At 37.9% G+C, this 14,159-nt stretch overlaps 5 protein-coding genes across 6 annotated transcripts; 3 read left to right on the forward strand and 2 right to left on the reverse strand.

Annotated features, from left to right (window-relative positions):
- Positions 1–244: 244 nt before the first annotated feature.
- On the forward strand, positions 245–1,144 carry LOC119085653. Its single transcript, XM_037196101.1, has 5 exons — positions 245–320; positions 390–508; positions 569–715; positions 767–913; positions 965–1,144. Exons 1-5 carry the CDS (start codon positions 245–247, stop codon positions 1,142–1,144), a joined length of 669 nt encoding a protein of 222 aa, XP_037051996.1.
- A 1,995-nt stretch (positions 1,145–3,139) lies between these two features.
- Positions 3,140–3,823, reverse strand: LOC119085721. The gene is made up of 2 exons (XM_037196169.1): positions 3,529–3,823; positions 3,140–3,462 (listed from the first exon to the last, which is right to left on the reverse strand). The coding sequence occupies exons 1-2, from the start codon at positions 3,760–3,762 to the stop codon at positions 3,283–3,285; spliced, it is 414 nt and encodes a 137-aa protein (XP_037052064.1). The 5' UTR covers positions 3,763–3,823; the 3' UTR covers positions 3,140–3,282.
- A 3,325-nt stretch (positions 3,824–7,148) lies between these two features.
- LOC119085729 (protein NDUFAF4 homolog) lies at positions 7,149–8,239 on the forward strand. Of its 2 annotated transcripts, none has more exons than XM_037196195.1 (4): positions 7,149–7,389; positions 7,464–7,558; positions 7,623–7,839; positions 7,912–8,239. In XM_037196195.1, exons 1-4 carry the CDS (start codon positions 7,245–7,247, stop codon positions 8,160–8,162), a joined length of 708 nt encoding a protein of 235 aa, XP_037052090.1. In that variant the 5' UTR covers positions 7,149–7,244; the 3' UTR covers positions 8,163–8,239. The 2 variants fall into 2 exon arrangements, with proteins under 2 accessions (XP_037052090.1, XP_037052089.1); XM_037196194.1 differs by having other exon boundaries at positions 7,150–7,389; positions 7,620–7,839.
- Positions 8,240–8,297: 58 nt separating this feature from the next.
- On the reverse strand, positions 8,298–9,700 carry LOC119085728 (WD repeat-containing protein 61). Its single transcript, XM_037196193.1, has 4 exons — positions 9,547–9,700; positions 8,920–9,447; positions 8,666–8,853; positions 8,298–8,598 (listed from the first exon to the last, which is right to left on the reverse strand). The coding sequence occupies exons 1-4, from the start codon at positions 9,547–9,549 to the stop codon at positions 8,328–8,330; spliced, it is 990 nt and encodes a 329-aa protein (XP_037052088.1). The 5' UTR covers positions 9,550–9,700; the 3' UTR covers positions 8,298–8,327.
- Positions 9,701–11,802: 2,102 nt separating this feature from the next.
- LOC119080333 (ctenidin-1-like) lies at positions 11,803–12,291 on the forward strand. Its single transcript, XM_037188633.1, has 2 exons — positions 11,803–11,935; positions 12,006–12,291. Exons 1-2 carry the CDS (start codon positions 11,882–11,884, stop codon positions 12,195–12,197), a joined length of 246 nt encoding a protein of 81 aa, XP_037044528.1. The 5' UTR covers positions 11,803–11,881; the 3' UTR covers positions 12,198–12,291.
- Positions 12,292–14,159: the final 1,868 nt, after the last annotated feature.

Here is a 14,159-nt window from a genome sequence, read left to right on the forward strand (position 1 = left end):
GCAAGGTCTCTGGCAGACCTTAGAAGCGCGATAGAAGAAAAACCGACAGCTACGGTCGATGATCCTGATGTCGAACATCGATCTGCCTGCATTGGTACAAAAACTGGTGGAACAAATTTGGCGTCTAGTTACGAATGAGAGACTTGACCCAGGAGTATTTACTGAATGGTTCTGGCCAAATGACAATTTTCAGCCGGAGAGTTTTAAAAGGTTGGCGAAGAGGGGCACCACAGAACAGCGTCGGATGCGCATCCTGACTTTTGGCCAGAAATTTCTGAACAATTTTCCCGAAATTCTGGACGAGCTGAAAACTTACAATCGTAAGTATTACGAATGAATTTTTCGCATGTTGTTCGTTCTCTGTAGACTGTCAATTCCTCTTTCTTTAGGAGGCAGTTCAACACCAGTCCGAAATGCGTCACCTGTGTCTACGACACTAGAAGTACCAACTAGAACACGAAGCCGATCAGAGTCGAATGGAATGGACACATTGCAAGTACCAATCTTGGTATGAATTTACAGAAAACTGATTTTTAAAGACATCGTTTGATCTCGGAATCATTTTCAGGTGTCAGGGCTATCGAAGTCTTTGACTGATTTACAAGATACGAACCAGAAAGTGCTGGAAGAAAATCAATGGATGAAAGACGAGATTGAAACGTTGAAATGTCAAGCAAAAGCAGATGAGGAAATTACCAATATTCAACAGCGCGAGGTAAAGCATTGGATTTTTATAGACATCGTTTGATCTTGGAATCGTTTTCAGGTGTCAGGGCTGTCGAAGTCTTTGACTGATCTTCAAATCGTGAACCAGAACCTGCTGGAAGATAATCAAAGGATGAAAGACGAGATTGAAACGTTGAAATGTCAAGCAAAAGCAGATGAGGAAATTACCAATATTCAACAGCGCGAGGTAAAGCATTGGATTTTTATAGACATCGTTTGATCTTGGAATCGTTTTCAGGTGTCAGGGCTGTCGAAGTCTTTGACTGATCTTCAAATCGTGAACCAGAACCTGCTGGAAGATAATCAAAGGATGAAAGACGAGATTGCAACTTTGAAAGGTCAAGCAAAGGTAAGCCAGGATGCTTCTACGAAGATAAATAATCAACAGCGTGAGGTAAAGCATTGGATTACAGCGTAGGACCCTCTCTGAAGTGTTTTATTAATTTTCAGATTGAGCTACTGACAGCGAGGATTCGTTTTCTCGAGAAAGAATAACTTCAAAAGAATCAACAGCCATTAAAAAATTAAGAGGATGATTTTCCAGCTCGTACGAGTTGTTGCTGATAGCCTAATAATGATAGGAGATACTGTCCAAACGTTTTTTTTAAAATTAATTTTCGCTCAACTTTTCAATTTATATAATAAAAATCCTTGTCTCATCACTGTCGATCGCCTTTTTTCGCCTTCTCACGTGACTGGGCACGACGGTAACGTATTCCACTGTACATCTCGAAAAGACAACCACTTTATGCAGTGGGAAAGTGAGCATACGGAGCAGACCTACGAATATTTTGATCACTAGACCTTCATACACTGTGAATGTTTGCCTCATCGCCTCATATTTGGCATCGTTGTTTGCATTCAATTTTAGCAATTTACCCTCGATGTCCAACAGTGTAACAGTCGACCATCAGCTGCTGCGTTTGCACCCGTTCAAAACTCCCAAAATATATCGAAGTCCAGTGAACGAAATTTAATTTACTTAGCATCACAGCCACCAGTTAGACTAACCCCTAGTAAATTTATCGCAATAGATTATGCGAAAAAAATCCAAGCAAATCGATGTCGACATACCGGTGTTCAAGTTCTTATGCTGCGTTTTCTATTGTGCAACCTGTGGTGAAAATTGCAATACAATGGAAAATGTATCGTAATTTTCCCCTATAGCAACTCTCATTATTGCTCGGGTGTTTTCAGCTTTATCGTAACACACAAAATGCGACTCGACTGGAGGATGCTAAATCGCAAGAACTATACACTCACAAATTGTAAGTCACTTTTCCAGATGTAGGCAATTGAGTTTTCATTCAACACATTCTTATCAACGATGATGTTTTAGGTATTTGATAATCACACTTACTAAATCGATTGCATTCCCGTGAAGAATCGCCAAAGTCAGATCGCCAAAAAATAACAAATCGACAAAGTGTGAAGAAACGCCATTAAGACAAGTTTTCAATTCTTCATGGTTCTTGGAGTCTCTTCACACCTTGGCGATATTTCTTGGCGTTTCTCTACATTCTGGCGACTTTTCTTGGTGATTCAACAAATCAACCAAAAATGATGAATTTCGAAGAAAAATCGCCAAAGTGTGTAAGACATTCCCTACTGTACAAACGACATTTGCAACTGAAAGCCACTGACTGATGTCGACTATAAATCGTCCTAGATTCGATGAATTGTCTAGGTTTGAGTTTTCTGTTTCCGTATCCTGAATTCGACCTGTTCCGAGCATCAGAGAAGGAGCCACTAGCAGCGGCCTTCGTGATCAACCCAGATAGAACTTAACCTGCATTCTGTCAGAACTTTGTGAAGAACGGGCGACAGCTGTAGCAACTCAATTCTTATGTGGAAGAAATGAAAATGGGAAATTGGAAGAGCGTTCAAGTCCCGAGAGTATAATTCCTCGAAATTAAACTCGTAGTCCAAGAGATTCGAATTCTTGAACTTGATTTCTTTGAAATTCGAGAGTTCACACTCTTCGGAAGTCTTATCTGAATTTTTCTTTCTTTTTTAACATCAAAACCTGAACGTTTTCTCAAGCCATCCTGTATTTTGCATGCACCACTCTTTTAAGAGGCTTAGTTGTTTTAGCTTACACAGGAATCACTGACGTCATTTTTAATATTCAACCAAGAACCAACGCAATTCAAGCATGAGTGGTACTCCAAAAGGGTACCGAAACTTGTCAGTTTGTCAGTGTCACAAAACTGTAAAACTCTGGAAAACATCATTTCATTCAAAATAGTACTCTACTTGGCACCTGTCGACTATGATCACTCTTGCTTGAAGTGCGTTGATCCAACACATTTTCTGAGTTCGCCGCTATTCGTTATTGACCGTGGAGTGTTGCTCAACGAGCATTGAACCAATTGAAATGCACCACAGTTCAAGTAAAAAGAGACAAACTCGATTAGGTACCGCCAAAATATAAATTGTGTGTATTTCATTCATTATAAAATCCTTTCAGTCCACGTCGTCCACGTTCACAAAACTAAGCAATTAGAAAATTCGAGCAACAATTCGCAACATAATTCGGCTGCCACAATCGTGACACTACAAATCCAAGTCCATCGAATTGTTGTAGTCGAGCGAGGTGCTATTGTTATTGTCTTGCTCGTCATCACTCATCATAGCTTTCCGTTCCCGCTGCAACGCAATTAGTTCCGTTATTTTTGCAGGCGGCTGCCACAGTACTAATGCCGTACACGGTCGTTCGAATCGACTTAGTATCGCCTGGAATGTATGAAACACAACAATCAGTCACTCAGACAATCGCACCGTTCGCAAAGCATCTCTTACTTGTGGTATGACTGGTTCATTTTGTAGCTTTCGAATTTGTTCGCAGATCGTTATTCGCTGAGCATTTCGTAATTTTTGTTCAAGATCTTGCGCCGATGAAAATGGACAGTCTGTGGATGATGAACTGGAATCCGATTCCATTGACACGGAGTCACTGCTGTAGTCCTCTAACGTTGGTGTACTATGTGAAGTGAAATCGGGCGATATGTGCAGTCCCTGTAGGTGTTCAGCCATTTTCTCTTCGGTTATCAATTTTTTTGGCTTTGCATATAACCTGAAATCAGTTCCGATTTTCGTTAAGATTCCAATCAATTTGCGTCACACAGCACGCAGTACGCTTTGCATCTAACTTACCCGTAGAGTGTGTGTGCAGTTTGTATGGAGGTTATTTAGTACATATAAAATATTCCACTAGAAAATACGTCTTATCTGATTTCGGTAGGCTGTTTTTCAAAAGAATCCTCAGAATCCGAATCTAATGCCGTAGTTGACGCAAAATTTGGTGCTTATACACGCACGGAATTTTGAAAACCGACACATTTTCTGTTTTGTGATTTACTGGCTTTTTGGGAATTTTTGCATGTATTTTCATATGGAGAAATCAATAACTCACGTGATCCTTTATTTGACTTTTCGAAAATGAAACACTCCTGCCTGATTTATTTTATTCTGCCGTGATTGGAATTTTGAAAACCGACACATTTTCAGTTCTATATTTTACTTGAGTTATTGATTTCTCCGTATGAAAATATACTAACTGAAAGTGAACTCAAACGAACACTGACATAATTTGAATAATTATGTTCGCAAAACTTTACTGTGCCTTGTCAAAGCACCTAGCAGGGTAATAGGGGATTTTACACGTCAAATAGAGTAGTATTTTGATACCAATAATACCATTAGCAGCCTTAATGGTAATTTTACAATTACATTATGAAAAAAAGGTATGGAAATATTCGCATACTTCGATTAAAGTACTACTTTATTTTTTACCCTGCTAGGTGCTTTGGCTGTGTCCATAAAGATTCGCGGATTTCTTTGATTAACCGCTCTGAGGTTCACTAAGTCAAACTATTACAGGTCTTAACATTCAAAAGTATCGACATATTATACATTTCTTATTTCTCCAACTTCTCTCATTTCTCCCTAACGAGTATATGGAGAAATGAGAGAAGTAAGCAAAATAAGAAATGTATAAGATGTCGATACTTTTGAATGTTAAAAACTGTAGTTCAGTTTTATTTTCGATTTTAGCGGTGTTGCAGTCTCCATTTCGACGGGACAATGAAAATGAAAATTTTCTCGTCTGTGTTGTGAAAAACATATTCTTTATTGGAAGCGAGAGTTTATTTTTACAAAAAAAATTGGGACAAAACCTCGGATCATTTTGAATTTTTTTTGGTATTCACGTCTATTTGAGTCAATTTAAACAAAATCGATGGGCGGTTTATATCATTGATGAATTCATTAGACATTCTTTTAGGTCAAGTTTTTTTTTGTATTTACTCATGAGACTTTAACATAAATTTTCAAGATCGTTGTGTCTCCGTGTATAGACCGAACATTGTCTGATATACACAAAAGCTTTTCCACAACTAAATTATTTCGCATATTTTCAAAATATTGAATGTTAACTGTTCACCCCACAACAATTGTTAACGAAATTTATTATAAATTGATTTTCTGTGCCATTCGAGCATCCTCGAGTGAGTATTTTTAAATGTTGCGTATCAATTCAATAAAAGGTAGCTTTGGATGACCTATGCATCTTAATCCTTTTGGACGCTCGAGGTGTATTATTTTCCATTCGTTGTTGCAACATTTTTCAATGTGATCTTGTGAACTTAGCAGGGTAATAGAGGATTTTACACGTCAAATAGAGTAGTGTTTTGATACCAATAATACCATTAGCAGCCTTAATGGTAATTTTGCATTTACATCATGAAAAAAAGGTATCGAAATATTCGCATACTTCGATTAAAGTACTACTTTATTTTTTTCTATTACCCTGCTAGGTGCTTTGACTTGAGCAAAAGAAACTGAAGTATTTAAGAGTTTCAAAGTCGAGCATGTATTTCATAACATCATCGATGGAATAAACAATGCAACATCCAACGATGATCTTCTTCAATGACGAGACAGTGATTTTAACGATTTCGATTTGCTCAAAAATCCATTTTCCAGATCCTCGAATATGCCGTAGTCCCCATAATCGATTATGATCGTTTGGATTGATTTATTTTGTTCGATAAAGTTGTGATAGTCGCCGATACTTCTAATCCGACAAACATAAATTTCAATGTTAAGACGCGGAGCTTGTCATCAAAAGTAAATGGCACCTTTTTTGATATCGTTGATGATGAATAACAACCTGCTAAACTAAATTCTGCAACGTTTTGCAAATGAATGGTTTCCAGAAGGTGATCAAATGACCGTGGTGCTTCGATTTTCAACATTCGAATTTGTTGATTCAATTGGAGGATACTCGTGAAAATGATAGCAAATAAATGGAAGATGCTCCTCAAATGGAACTTAAAGCGTCCACACCCTTGCTGTCTGCTATACACTTTGATTAAAGTTTCGCCATTACTTTCAACTCCGAGGTAAATAAAAGCCGATTCGTGCATAAAATTGAGTCATACGAATGTCGTTACAATTCACTGAAACGAACTTTTTCTGCAAAAACGTCTTTGTGGTTTATTTGTGATCTGGTGGTGCTGGTGCTAGTACACTCATGAGATAACAATCTTACAGTGCATTTTTATACGGTTACGTGGCAAATTGGTTTCGATGTTATTGCTGCTGCTAGCCGGTTATGTACGTTTTTCGTACGGGAAACGTATGTTGAATGGATTCGAATTTTATTTTTGTCTGACACGCCAGAATTTTCAATAAAAATTTTATTGCTAAGTTGGATTCTTCATTTGGCGTGCTGGCCGAGATATACATTAGGGTTACCCTCGCTAGCGCCCTTTACTCGATGCAGTAGTCTTAATTTGTCATATAAATTTAGTTTTTTATATTGATATAATACCACTGCGGGGACCAAAATAAGAGGCTTTTTGACCGTTAAAAAATTCTGTTCTTGTGCCCGTTCTTGAAGTGCGTTGGTTTTACAGATTTCGATGTCACCCGCCTCCGTAGATGTCTCAACATGATCTTTCAGAACATTAAAGTGTAGTCAGTATGGTGCGTTCATATTTTCAACACAATAGATCAAACAAACTGCAGGCAAAATGAAATGATTGTTTTCAGTGTATTTTTGTTATTTAATGTATTTTACTTGCGAAATCACTGCAGACAAAAACAAGGAAACGTGTCATTCAATCCTATTTAAGCCCCTTTTCTAAAGATTCTCGTTAAGAATGGCCAAATTTAAATTGCCAAAAGCAAATGACAGCCAGAAATTTAACTTGTCTTTCTGGTTGTTCTTTGTTCACACTTTGGCGATTTTTCCTTGCGTTTTTGGCAGCTGTCGACATGGTCCCTTTTTTTGCTTCAAGTGCGTCTGTAGATCTCAACTGAAATCAAGCAATTCGAAATTCCCGCGATTCCTTGTTGCTAATATTATGACATTAGAAGCGTCATACTTACTGGGACTTTTAACTTCAACATTTCGATTTAGTTGTTAAAACATAACCTCGAACGAAAAACATTCAATGTTGTTATTAGGATAAAATTTGACTCGAATTCGTTGAGTAAAATAAAACAAATCAATGGGTAAAGTGTTATCGGTTGCCACACGAAAGGCACGTCGATTTAACGCGGATAATCGTGCACATCGATTCTTGGACAAGGAAAAATTGGAAGCTGCACCAAAATTCGAATCCAATATAAGGGACTACCAACGAGTTCTCGAAGGTGAGCGATAGTTTTTCGGTTGAATTAAAAATAGAAATCGCAGCACAAACTCAACGATCTAATTGTATTGATAGAAAAACCAGACTTTGCCCAACTGGAAAGCAAAAAGAATTCGGTGTTGGACGAACGTTTGAAACAAGTTTACGTAACATCAACAGATCCTGTAGTGGTGAGAGAATTGGTTACTGACATTCAAATTCAGATCTAATTTTACCGAATGCATCGTTTAGCAGGCTAGTTCGTCTGATGATCAAACCAATAAACCGCTTCCATTAGATAGAAAAGCTGTCCAGGATTTCGAATTCGGCTATTTGGAACCGGAACAGGCTATGAGAGGTCGTGTTACTCTGCGACAAGCACTGACATTCATCAGTAAACATAGCGCAGAGCCGGAAACATGGACAATTGAAAAGATATCCGACGAATATAAACTGAAGCCGAGTGTTGTTGGTATGTGTACGATCCGATGTAATATTTCGTTAATCTCTATTCCTCTCTCTTCTCTTTCTTCCCAAAAACCAGGTAGCATATTGAAACATTTTCAGACGTTTGAGGTGTACATACCGGAAAATAAGGAGGAAGACAAAGTTTTGACGAAAGATCGCCTTAAGCAATTATGGCACAACGAACCAAAACCGTTGCCGCCACCCGAATACGGAGCGGATGAAATGTTTGATCGTTTAAGGAAGGAGCACGACGAAAACCAGCAGAAGAAAGATCAGGAGAAGAAGGAGCAGAAGGAAAGGAGTTGGAACCAACGGAAGTTGGAGTAACCCGAGAGATTCCGAGTAGTCAGCAATGTTACTGTAGTTGTTAACGGTGAATAATAAAAAAAAAATGTTATCCGAGATCTTGTGTACGTTCGTTAGACTGCGAAGCGTTTCCCGCGAAGAACAAACTACGTTGGCTTTTCTTAGAAAATAACTCCCGTTTAATATTCAAACAACGTTCGCCGGACAGTCGTACAAATTGATACATTTATCTTCCGAAACTGACACCACTTTATTACCATCCGGACTGTACTTCACACCCCAAACTTGATCCGAGTGTTCGTTGAACGTGTACAAGCATTTCCGCTCAGCAACGTCCCAGATTTTCACCGATTTGTCACTGGACGACGACGCAAAGTGTTTACCATTACCGGAGAACGATACACTCAACACCCAGGACGCATGTCCGGACAAAGTACCAGCAACGTCGGAATGTGCTCTGGAATAAAAGCATCAAATTGTCAGAATCTGCACACAGACAGAAACTCAAGCCAAAGTCTACTTACACATCATACAGTTTCATGTGACCGTCATCCGACGCCGTTAGTAGCATTTGGGAGTCCGGTGAGAAGCACAAACTTCTCACCGACATTGCGTGACCTTCTAGCGTTTGGGCCACCTTGCCGGCAGCTACATCGAAGATGTTTATTATTCCGTCAATGGCACCGCTAGCAATGTATTTACCGTCAGGGCTCTGTAATATACACACACATCGTTGCTAACATGCCCAACCAATAACAGTTTTCATATCTCGACTCACATAAGCAATGCTGAGAGTAAATTTACCATTCTGCGGATCCAGCACCTGTTCCGCTTTGCCCGTTTCCACACTGTACAGTGAAATTTTACCTTCGTGTGATCCCGATATGACGTACTTGTCGCATGGCGAAAAAGCAACCGTCCACAAATCCACTGGACCAAGTGCGGTCTGATTCAACAGTTGTCCCGTTTCTGCTTTCCAAAAACACAGTCCCGAATCCAATGAACTGCTCGCTATCGTATTTCCATCCGAGCTGATGGCCACCGACACCACTCCCAACGAATGTCCAGTCAATTGCTGCCGTAATTCCAATCGATTATCTTTGAGATCCCATATTTTGACCATATCATCCAAGCCGCCGGTTACAATGTAGTCGGTGACTTTATCTTGTGACGGATTGCTGAATAGTGAATCGCGTGACGCTTCGCCGTCATCGTCGTCCTTGTGTTTTTCGACTGTCGTTCGACCCCAAGCACACGACCAAATGCTTTCGGCATGGGCTGTTTCTTGTTTATGCAGCAGGGAGAACTGAAATCAGAAAATGAGGTTAGAATTTGCGGGGAATTTTCGGTACGCTATCGGTTGGATGTGTTAGCACACATAAACCGCAATTCGGTCACTTCGCACCATTTAAAGACTGTAGATTAGTAATTATTCAATTTATTGAATTTGTTTAGAGCAGTTTGGTTTCGCGATTTTGGCCCGATCAACAAAACAAAATACTTCAATTTGACAGTGTTGCCAATATGACACAGTCTGTCAGTTAAGTGACATTGAAATATGAGCGGTCTAGAATTGATTGTCTATGTGAGTGGTGTGAGTGCCGAAGGTGCCGAGTGCCGTGATTGTTTAGTACTGTCAACTGTTGCACGAAAACGAAAGTTTAGTCCCACCGATTCTGCCATAAAAAAATTCACTGACGAAATAAGAACATATGTGAGAGGTAGGGAAAATTGATCGTTTGGTTGAATCATTTTCTTTCTGTTGTTAATGAGTCATACTTTTCGTCAAGGATTGAGACGCTTCGACATCAGCATTTTCGAGACTCGCAACCTATGCGCTCGCAATAACTTCCGAAATGTGTGTTCTGTGTGTTCTTGTGTGTCGGAAACCAGTTCAGACAGCAAGTATGAGATTCGTGATTCGGCTGGATTCAGACAGTTACAGTGATAGGACAGTTATTTTTACAAGAAATGTTTTACTAAAGTCAGTACATTTCTTGTATTCGAACGGATGCCGCATTTGACCGAATTTGTCCAGATGTGTGCGCTGATTTCCGGCCAATTTTCCGGACATTTTTTTAATTCTTGTTGAAATTTTGATTTATATGATCTGACAATTAAATGCGTGTTTAAACAACATGTGGGTGTTCATATGTAGAATCAAAGAATAGAGGAGGTGGGATATGATCGAAGAAGATTTTTGTTCTTTAAACAAAATGCAAGACTTTCGGCGATCAGATCAGGTACTAGTTTCTTGTTCGCTTTTCTCGTAAAAGACTTTACCATACGGCGTTTTAGAACAGTCTGATCGGGATCCCATACACACTGCTAATCCTTCAAATTAGATTCTTTATCTTTAGAAGATCCCATTCGGACTCACAATTCGTGATTCAACCAACATATTGTGGTTTTGTTGTTCACGGTAACAATGTAAAGTTTCAGTTGAAAAGGTTTCTGTGGAAAGTGGAATTGTGGACGATAAAATCGTAAAATCATAAAATCATCGTTGTGAAAACAGTCGCGGTTATTTTAGCCTACGTTGACTTCATTTAAATTTCTATCGAAATTTGCTTCTAATGTTTTACCAGCTGGTCTACTCACACAGACACACAACTTATTTACGTGTTTATATACATATTTACGGCCTTGCGTTTATATACACACTTGTCCCGAAGAAGTCGAGGCTTGCCGAGACTGATAGTGACAAGTGTGTACTCTATTCTATCTGCAGCCTCGTGTCATAAATACACATCTAGAGCCTAATAAAGTACTTCGTACTCGATGTTGATGTCATAAATAATTTACATTTCCTTTTCACTGTTACATTTCTAGGATTTCTAGCAAGTGAGTGTAATGTGAGTCAATTTGAATTGGTTTTTATTTAATTTTAGTTTTTTCTCCTGCTACCAAACACTAACGTTAACATCTTGCTTTCCGTCTCTAAAGTTCGCTTTTGTAGAGACGTTTTTCTCGATATGTTTCTTTATTAAAATTATCAACGTACCAACTCCAAATGAGTATCCTTGAATGTATAATTTCTGGAACAACTTATACGATCTATACGAGACGAGGTGGCAGAAGTTGCTTCATACAAAACACGTGCACGAATATTTATCCAATTATACTGAAAATGTAATGTTTTCAACTAAGCTCCTCATTTCATTTACTGAATTTTTAATTGTGGGAAAAAAATTACCATTTTCCATAAAATTTGCGAATTTACTTTAAATTTAGAATACAAGTTCGATAACTAACACACCATAAATCGTCTGGTAGCGCGTCTGTTTCATTATACTAATTTTGGCTGAATTTTAACATCGCAAACAAGAAATTTGCAATTTCATTTTTGTCATTTAAATTTGTTTTTGTTTTCGATTTTTGGAGGCCATGACGCACTGCAATAGTATATTATGTAAATAAATAATTCTAAAAGTTCATACATCAAGTTATCTAATAGATAAAGCGATGTGAAAGGTTCACACCGAGATACCCACTGACCCACATGATCTCCAATGTAGATTCCCCATTTATAGACCGTGTGACATAAGCAACTGTCAATGTTATAAAAGCTTCTAACTTTAACAAATGCGACGTAATACGCATTTTCCGTCCCTGACTAAGAAAAACCAAGTAAAATAAAAATTCCATCCGATCTAAAGTATATAAAAAGGGAAGCCCATCAATTTTCAATTAAGTTTTAATTACATCTCCGTTATTAACAGTGACTTACAATAATCGACATGCAGTCAAAAATTTTCATAGTTTTGATATTTTCAATATTAGCCATGATTGAGGTAAAATTTTAACAAACTCTAGTGCTTTAGTCGTTCGTTTTTGTTTACATTCTGTTATAAACTTCTCTAGTTAATCTCTGCAACGCCACAATATTATGGACAGGGGGGTGGTCTTTATGGTGGGGGGCTTTATGGACAACAAGGTTATTATGGTGGACAACAAGGTTTTTATGGTGGACAACAAGGTCTTTATGGTGGACAAGGTTATTATGGTGGTCTAGGTGGTAGAGGAAGCTATTATGGAGGAGGCTGTGGCAAATAAATTACCATTTTACGTTTTTTTCTTCTTTGAATTAGGAATTGTTTTGTTGTTTGTGAAAAATTAAATAAATTGATTTCTTCAAGTGTATTTTTGTGTAATCAGTCTATTAACAGGTGGAAATTTTCTTTATTTTTACTGAAACTGCATGGTCATTTTACATCTGATAAATATTTAAATATTTTACAATTTGTAAACTTCATCTAACATCATCTAAGTGTAGTATCGACGCAATTCAAGCAAAAGTGATCATAGTCGACAGCTGCCAAATAGAGTACTATTTTGTATGAAATGATTTTTTTACAGTGTTTTACAGTTGTGTGACACACCTTCAACTTTCAGTACCCTATTTAGAATACCACACTCATGCTTGAAGTGTGTTGGTAGTATCCAATAAAATATTTCACTATTTTTAACAGTATTTCAAGCAATCGTTCACTAGTGTTACATCGAAAAATTTAGTTTTGCCACCGTCACCTGCGTTAATTTTTATAACTGAGTGATGAAAAATGAAACTAGCGACGAAAAAGTTCGCGTTTCGAACGAACCGATTGGAATACGAAATAAGGTTTCTTTGAATATTGGTTTGAAACCACAATGGTTTCTTTTCGTTGTGTGCAACGCGCTTCAAGCATAAGTCGTCCTCTAATAGGGTACTGAAACTGGACAGAGAATCGAACAAATTTTTACACTGTAAAAAAATTCGAGCCATTGTTTCATACAAAATAGTACTTTATTTGGCAGCAGTCATTGCTAGCACTTTTGCTTGAAGTGCGTTGCTATGTGTGATATTGTCAAACGTCCCACATTACGCAACTTGTATCGAGCAAGAACGCTGATACATCTGCTCTACCTGCGTCAAGGCAGTGCTGATCAAAGATCACATTCTTGTGACTATTCTGTGTGCAATTTGAGTATCAGAGCAATTATATATAGAGCATATTTATTGTAAATATAGAAGATAATATTCTAGAACAACTGAATCAAAGTTAATCGAAATATGCTTCATATGTTCATATTAGAACTGCCTTGTTTAACTATTAACTATTACAACACCTATCTTTACTTTTTGTTTGAAATATGGTCAAGTGTTTTTACTGAGTATGTTTTACCAGTCAATCGCGTGTGGAAATTTTGTTTTCTTCCCGGTATCCGAGTCAAATTTCGTTTAGGATCCCAGTTGTGTGAAGAGTACAAGTGTAATTGTGGTAATGTGGTTAAGAAGGACGGTTTGCATGGTTTATCGTGCAAATTAAAGATGGGGATTATTGCTAAACACGATTCTGTCAATAATGTTTTTGGTCATGCATTTTCCTCTGCAGGATTTCCCAATATTTTGCAACCACCTGGTATTTCTAGAGACGACGGTAAAAGACCTGATGGTATGAGAGTAGTTCCGTGGAGTCATGGAAAATCACTTTTATGGGATGTAACAATACGTGATACTTTGGCTCCTTCATACATCAGTGAATCCTCTAAGAAAGCAGGGTCTATTGCAGATAAAGCGGAGAGATTGAAGCATAATCATTATATACGTCTTAAAGAAAACTATTTATTTACCCCCCTTGCCTTGCCTTTGAATCATTAGGTTGCATGGGTCCAGAAACAAAGAAATTTATTGACAAGTTGGGATCGTTGATGAAGAGAGCATCAGGGGAGCCACGTTCCAAAGATTATCTGTTGCAGAAAATTTCTATTGCTATACAAAGAGGCAATGCGGCATGTATTCTTGGAACTTTAGGAAGTAATAGAGCGGATGATTTTTATTTATTGTAATATTTGTTGATTGAAAAGATCGTTTTTTTACTGACTGCGCCGTATGCGAGCAGTCTTTTTTTCGCTTTGAATAAATACGTTCCCACAATAAGTAAAAAAAAAAAAAAATCCCGGTATCCAAAATGGTAAATTTGATTTTTCGCCACATATTTTTCAAGATTTTTTCGATTTCCCGGTATCTAAAGAATT

Source organism: Bradysia coprophila, chromosome X (assembly GCF_014529535.1).
Source record: "Bradysia coprophila strain Holo2 chromosome X, BU_Bcop_v1, whole genome shotgun sequence".
Classification (NCBI taxonomy): Eukaryota; Metazoa; Arthropoda; class Insecta; order Diptera; family Sciaridae; genus Bradysia; species Bradysia coprophila.

What these genes read in the sequence shown, in the direction of transcription:
- LOC119085728 (XM_037196193.1), bottom strand. An exon ending in TTACTCTCAGCATTGCTTAT is followed by an intron (nt 8,854 to 8,919) that starts GTGAGTCGAGAT and finishes TGTATATTACAG; the next exon opens with AGCCCTGACGGTAAATACAT. An exon ending in CACATGAAACTGTATGATGT is followed by an intron (nt 8,599 to 8,665) that starts GTAAGTAGACTT and finishes CTTTTATTCCAG; the next exon opens with AGCACATTCCGACGTTGCTG.
- LOC119085729 (XM_037196194.1), top strand. Translation starts at nt 7,245, where the DNA reads ATGGGTAAAGTGTTATCGGTTGCCACACGAAAGGCACGTCGATTTAAC. An exon ending in CTACCAACGAGTTCTCGAAG is followed by an intron (nt 7,390 to 7,463) that starts GTGAGCGATAGT and finishes TTGTATTGATAG; the next exon opens with AAAAACCAGACTTTGCCCAA. An exon ending in ACTGAAGCCGAGTGTTGTTG is followed by an intron (nt 7,840 to 7,911) that starts GTATGTGTACGA and finishes CCCAAAAACCAG; the next exon opens with GTAGCATATTGAAACATTTT.
- LOC119080333 (XM_037188633.1), top strand. Translation starts at nt 11,882, where the DNA reads ATGCAGTCAAAAATTTTCATAGTTTTGATATTTTCAATATTAGCCATG. An exon ending in CAATATTAGCCATGATTGAG is followed by an intron (nt 11,936 to 12,005) that starts GTAAAATTTTAA and finishes AAACTTCTCTAG; the next exon opens with TTAATCTCTGCAACGCCACA.
- LOC119085653 (XM_037196101.1), top strand. Translation starts at nt 245, where the DNA reads ATGCGCATCCTGACTTTTGGCCAGAAATTTCTGAACAATTTTCCCGAA. An exon ending in CGAGCTGAAAACTTACAATC is followed by an intron (nt 321 to 389) that starts GTAAGTATTACG and finishes CTCTTTCTTTAG; the next exon opens with GAGGCAGTTCAACACCAGTC. An exon ending in CATTGCAAGTACCAATCTTG is followed by an intron (nt 509 to 568) that starts GTATGAATTTAC and finishes AATCATTTTCAG; the next exon opens with GTGTCAGGGCTATCGAAGTC.
- LOC119085721 (XM_037196169.1), bottom strand. Translation starts at nt 3,762, where the DNA reads ATGGCTGAACACCTACAGGGACTGCACATATCGCCCGATTTCACTTCA. An exon ending in ATGAACCAGTCATACCACAA is followed by an intron (nt 3,463 to 3,528) that starts GTAAGAGATGCT and finishes CATACATTCCAG; the next exon opens with GCGATACTAAGTCGATTCGA.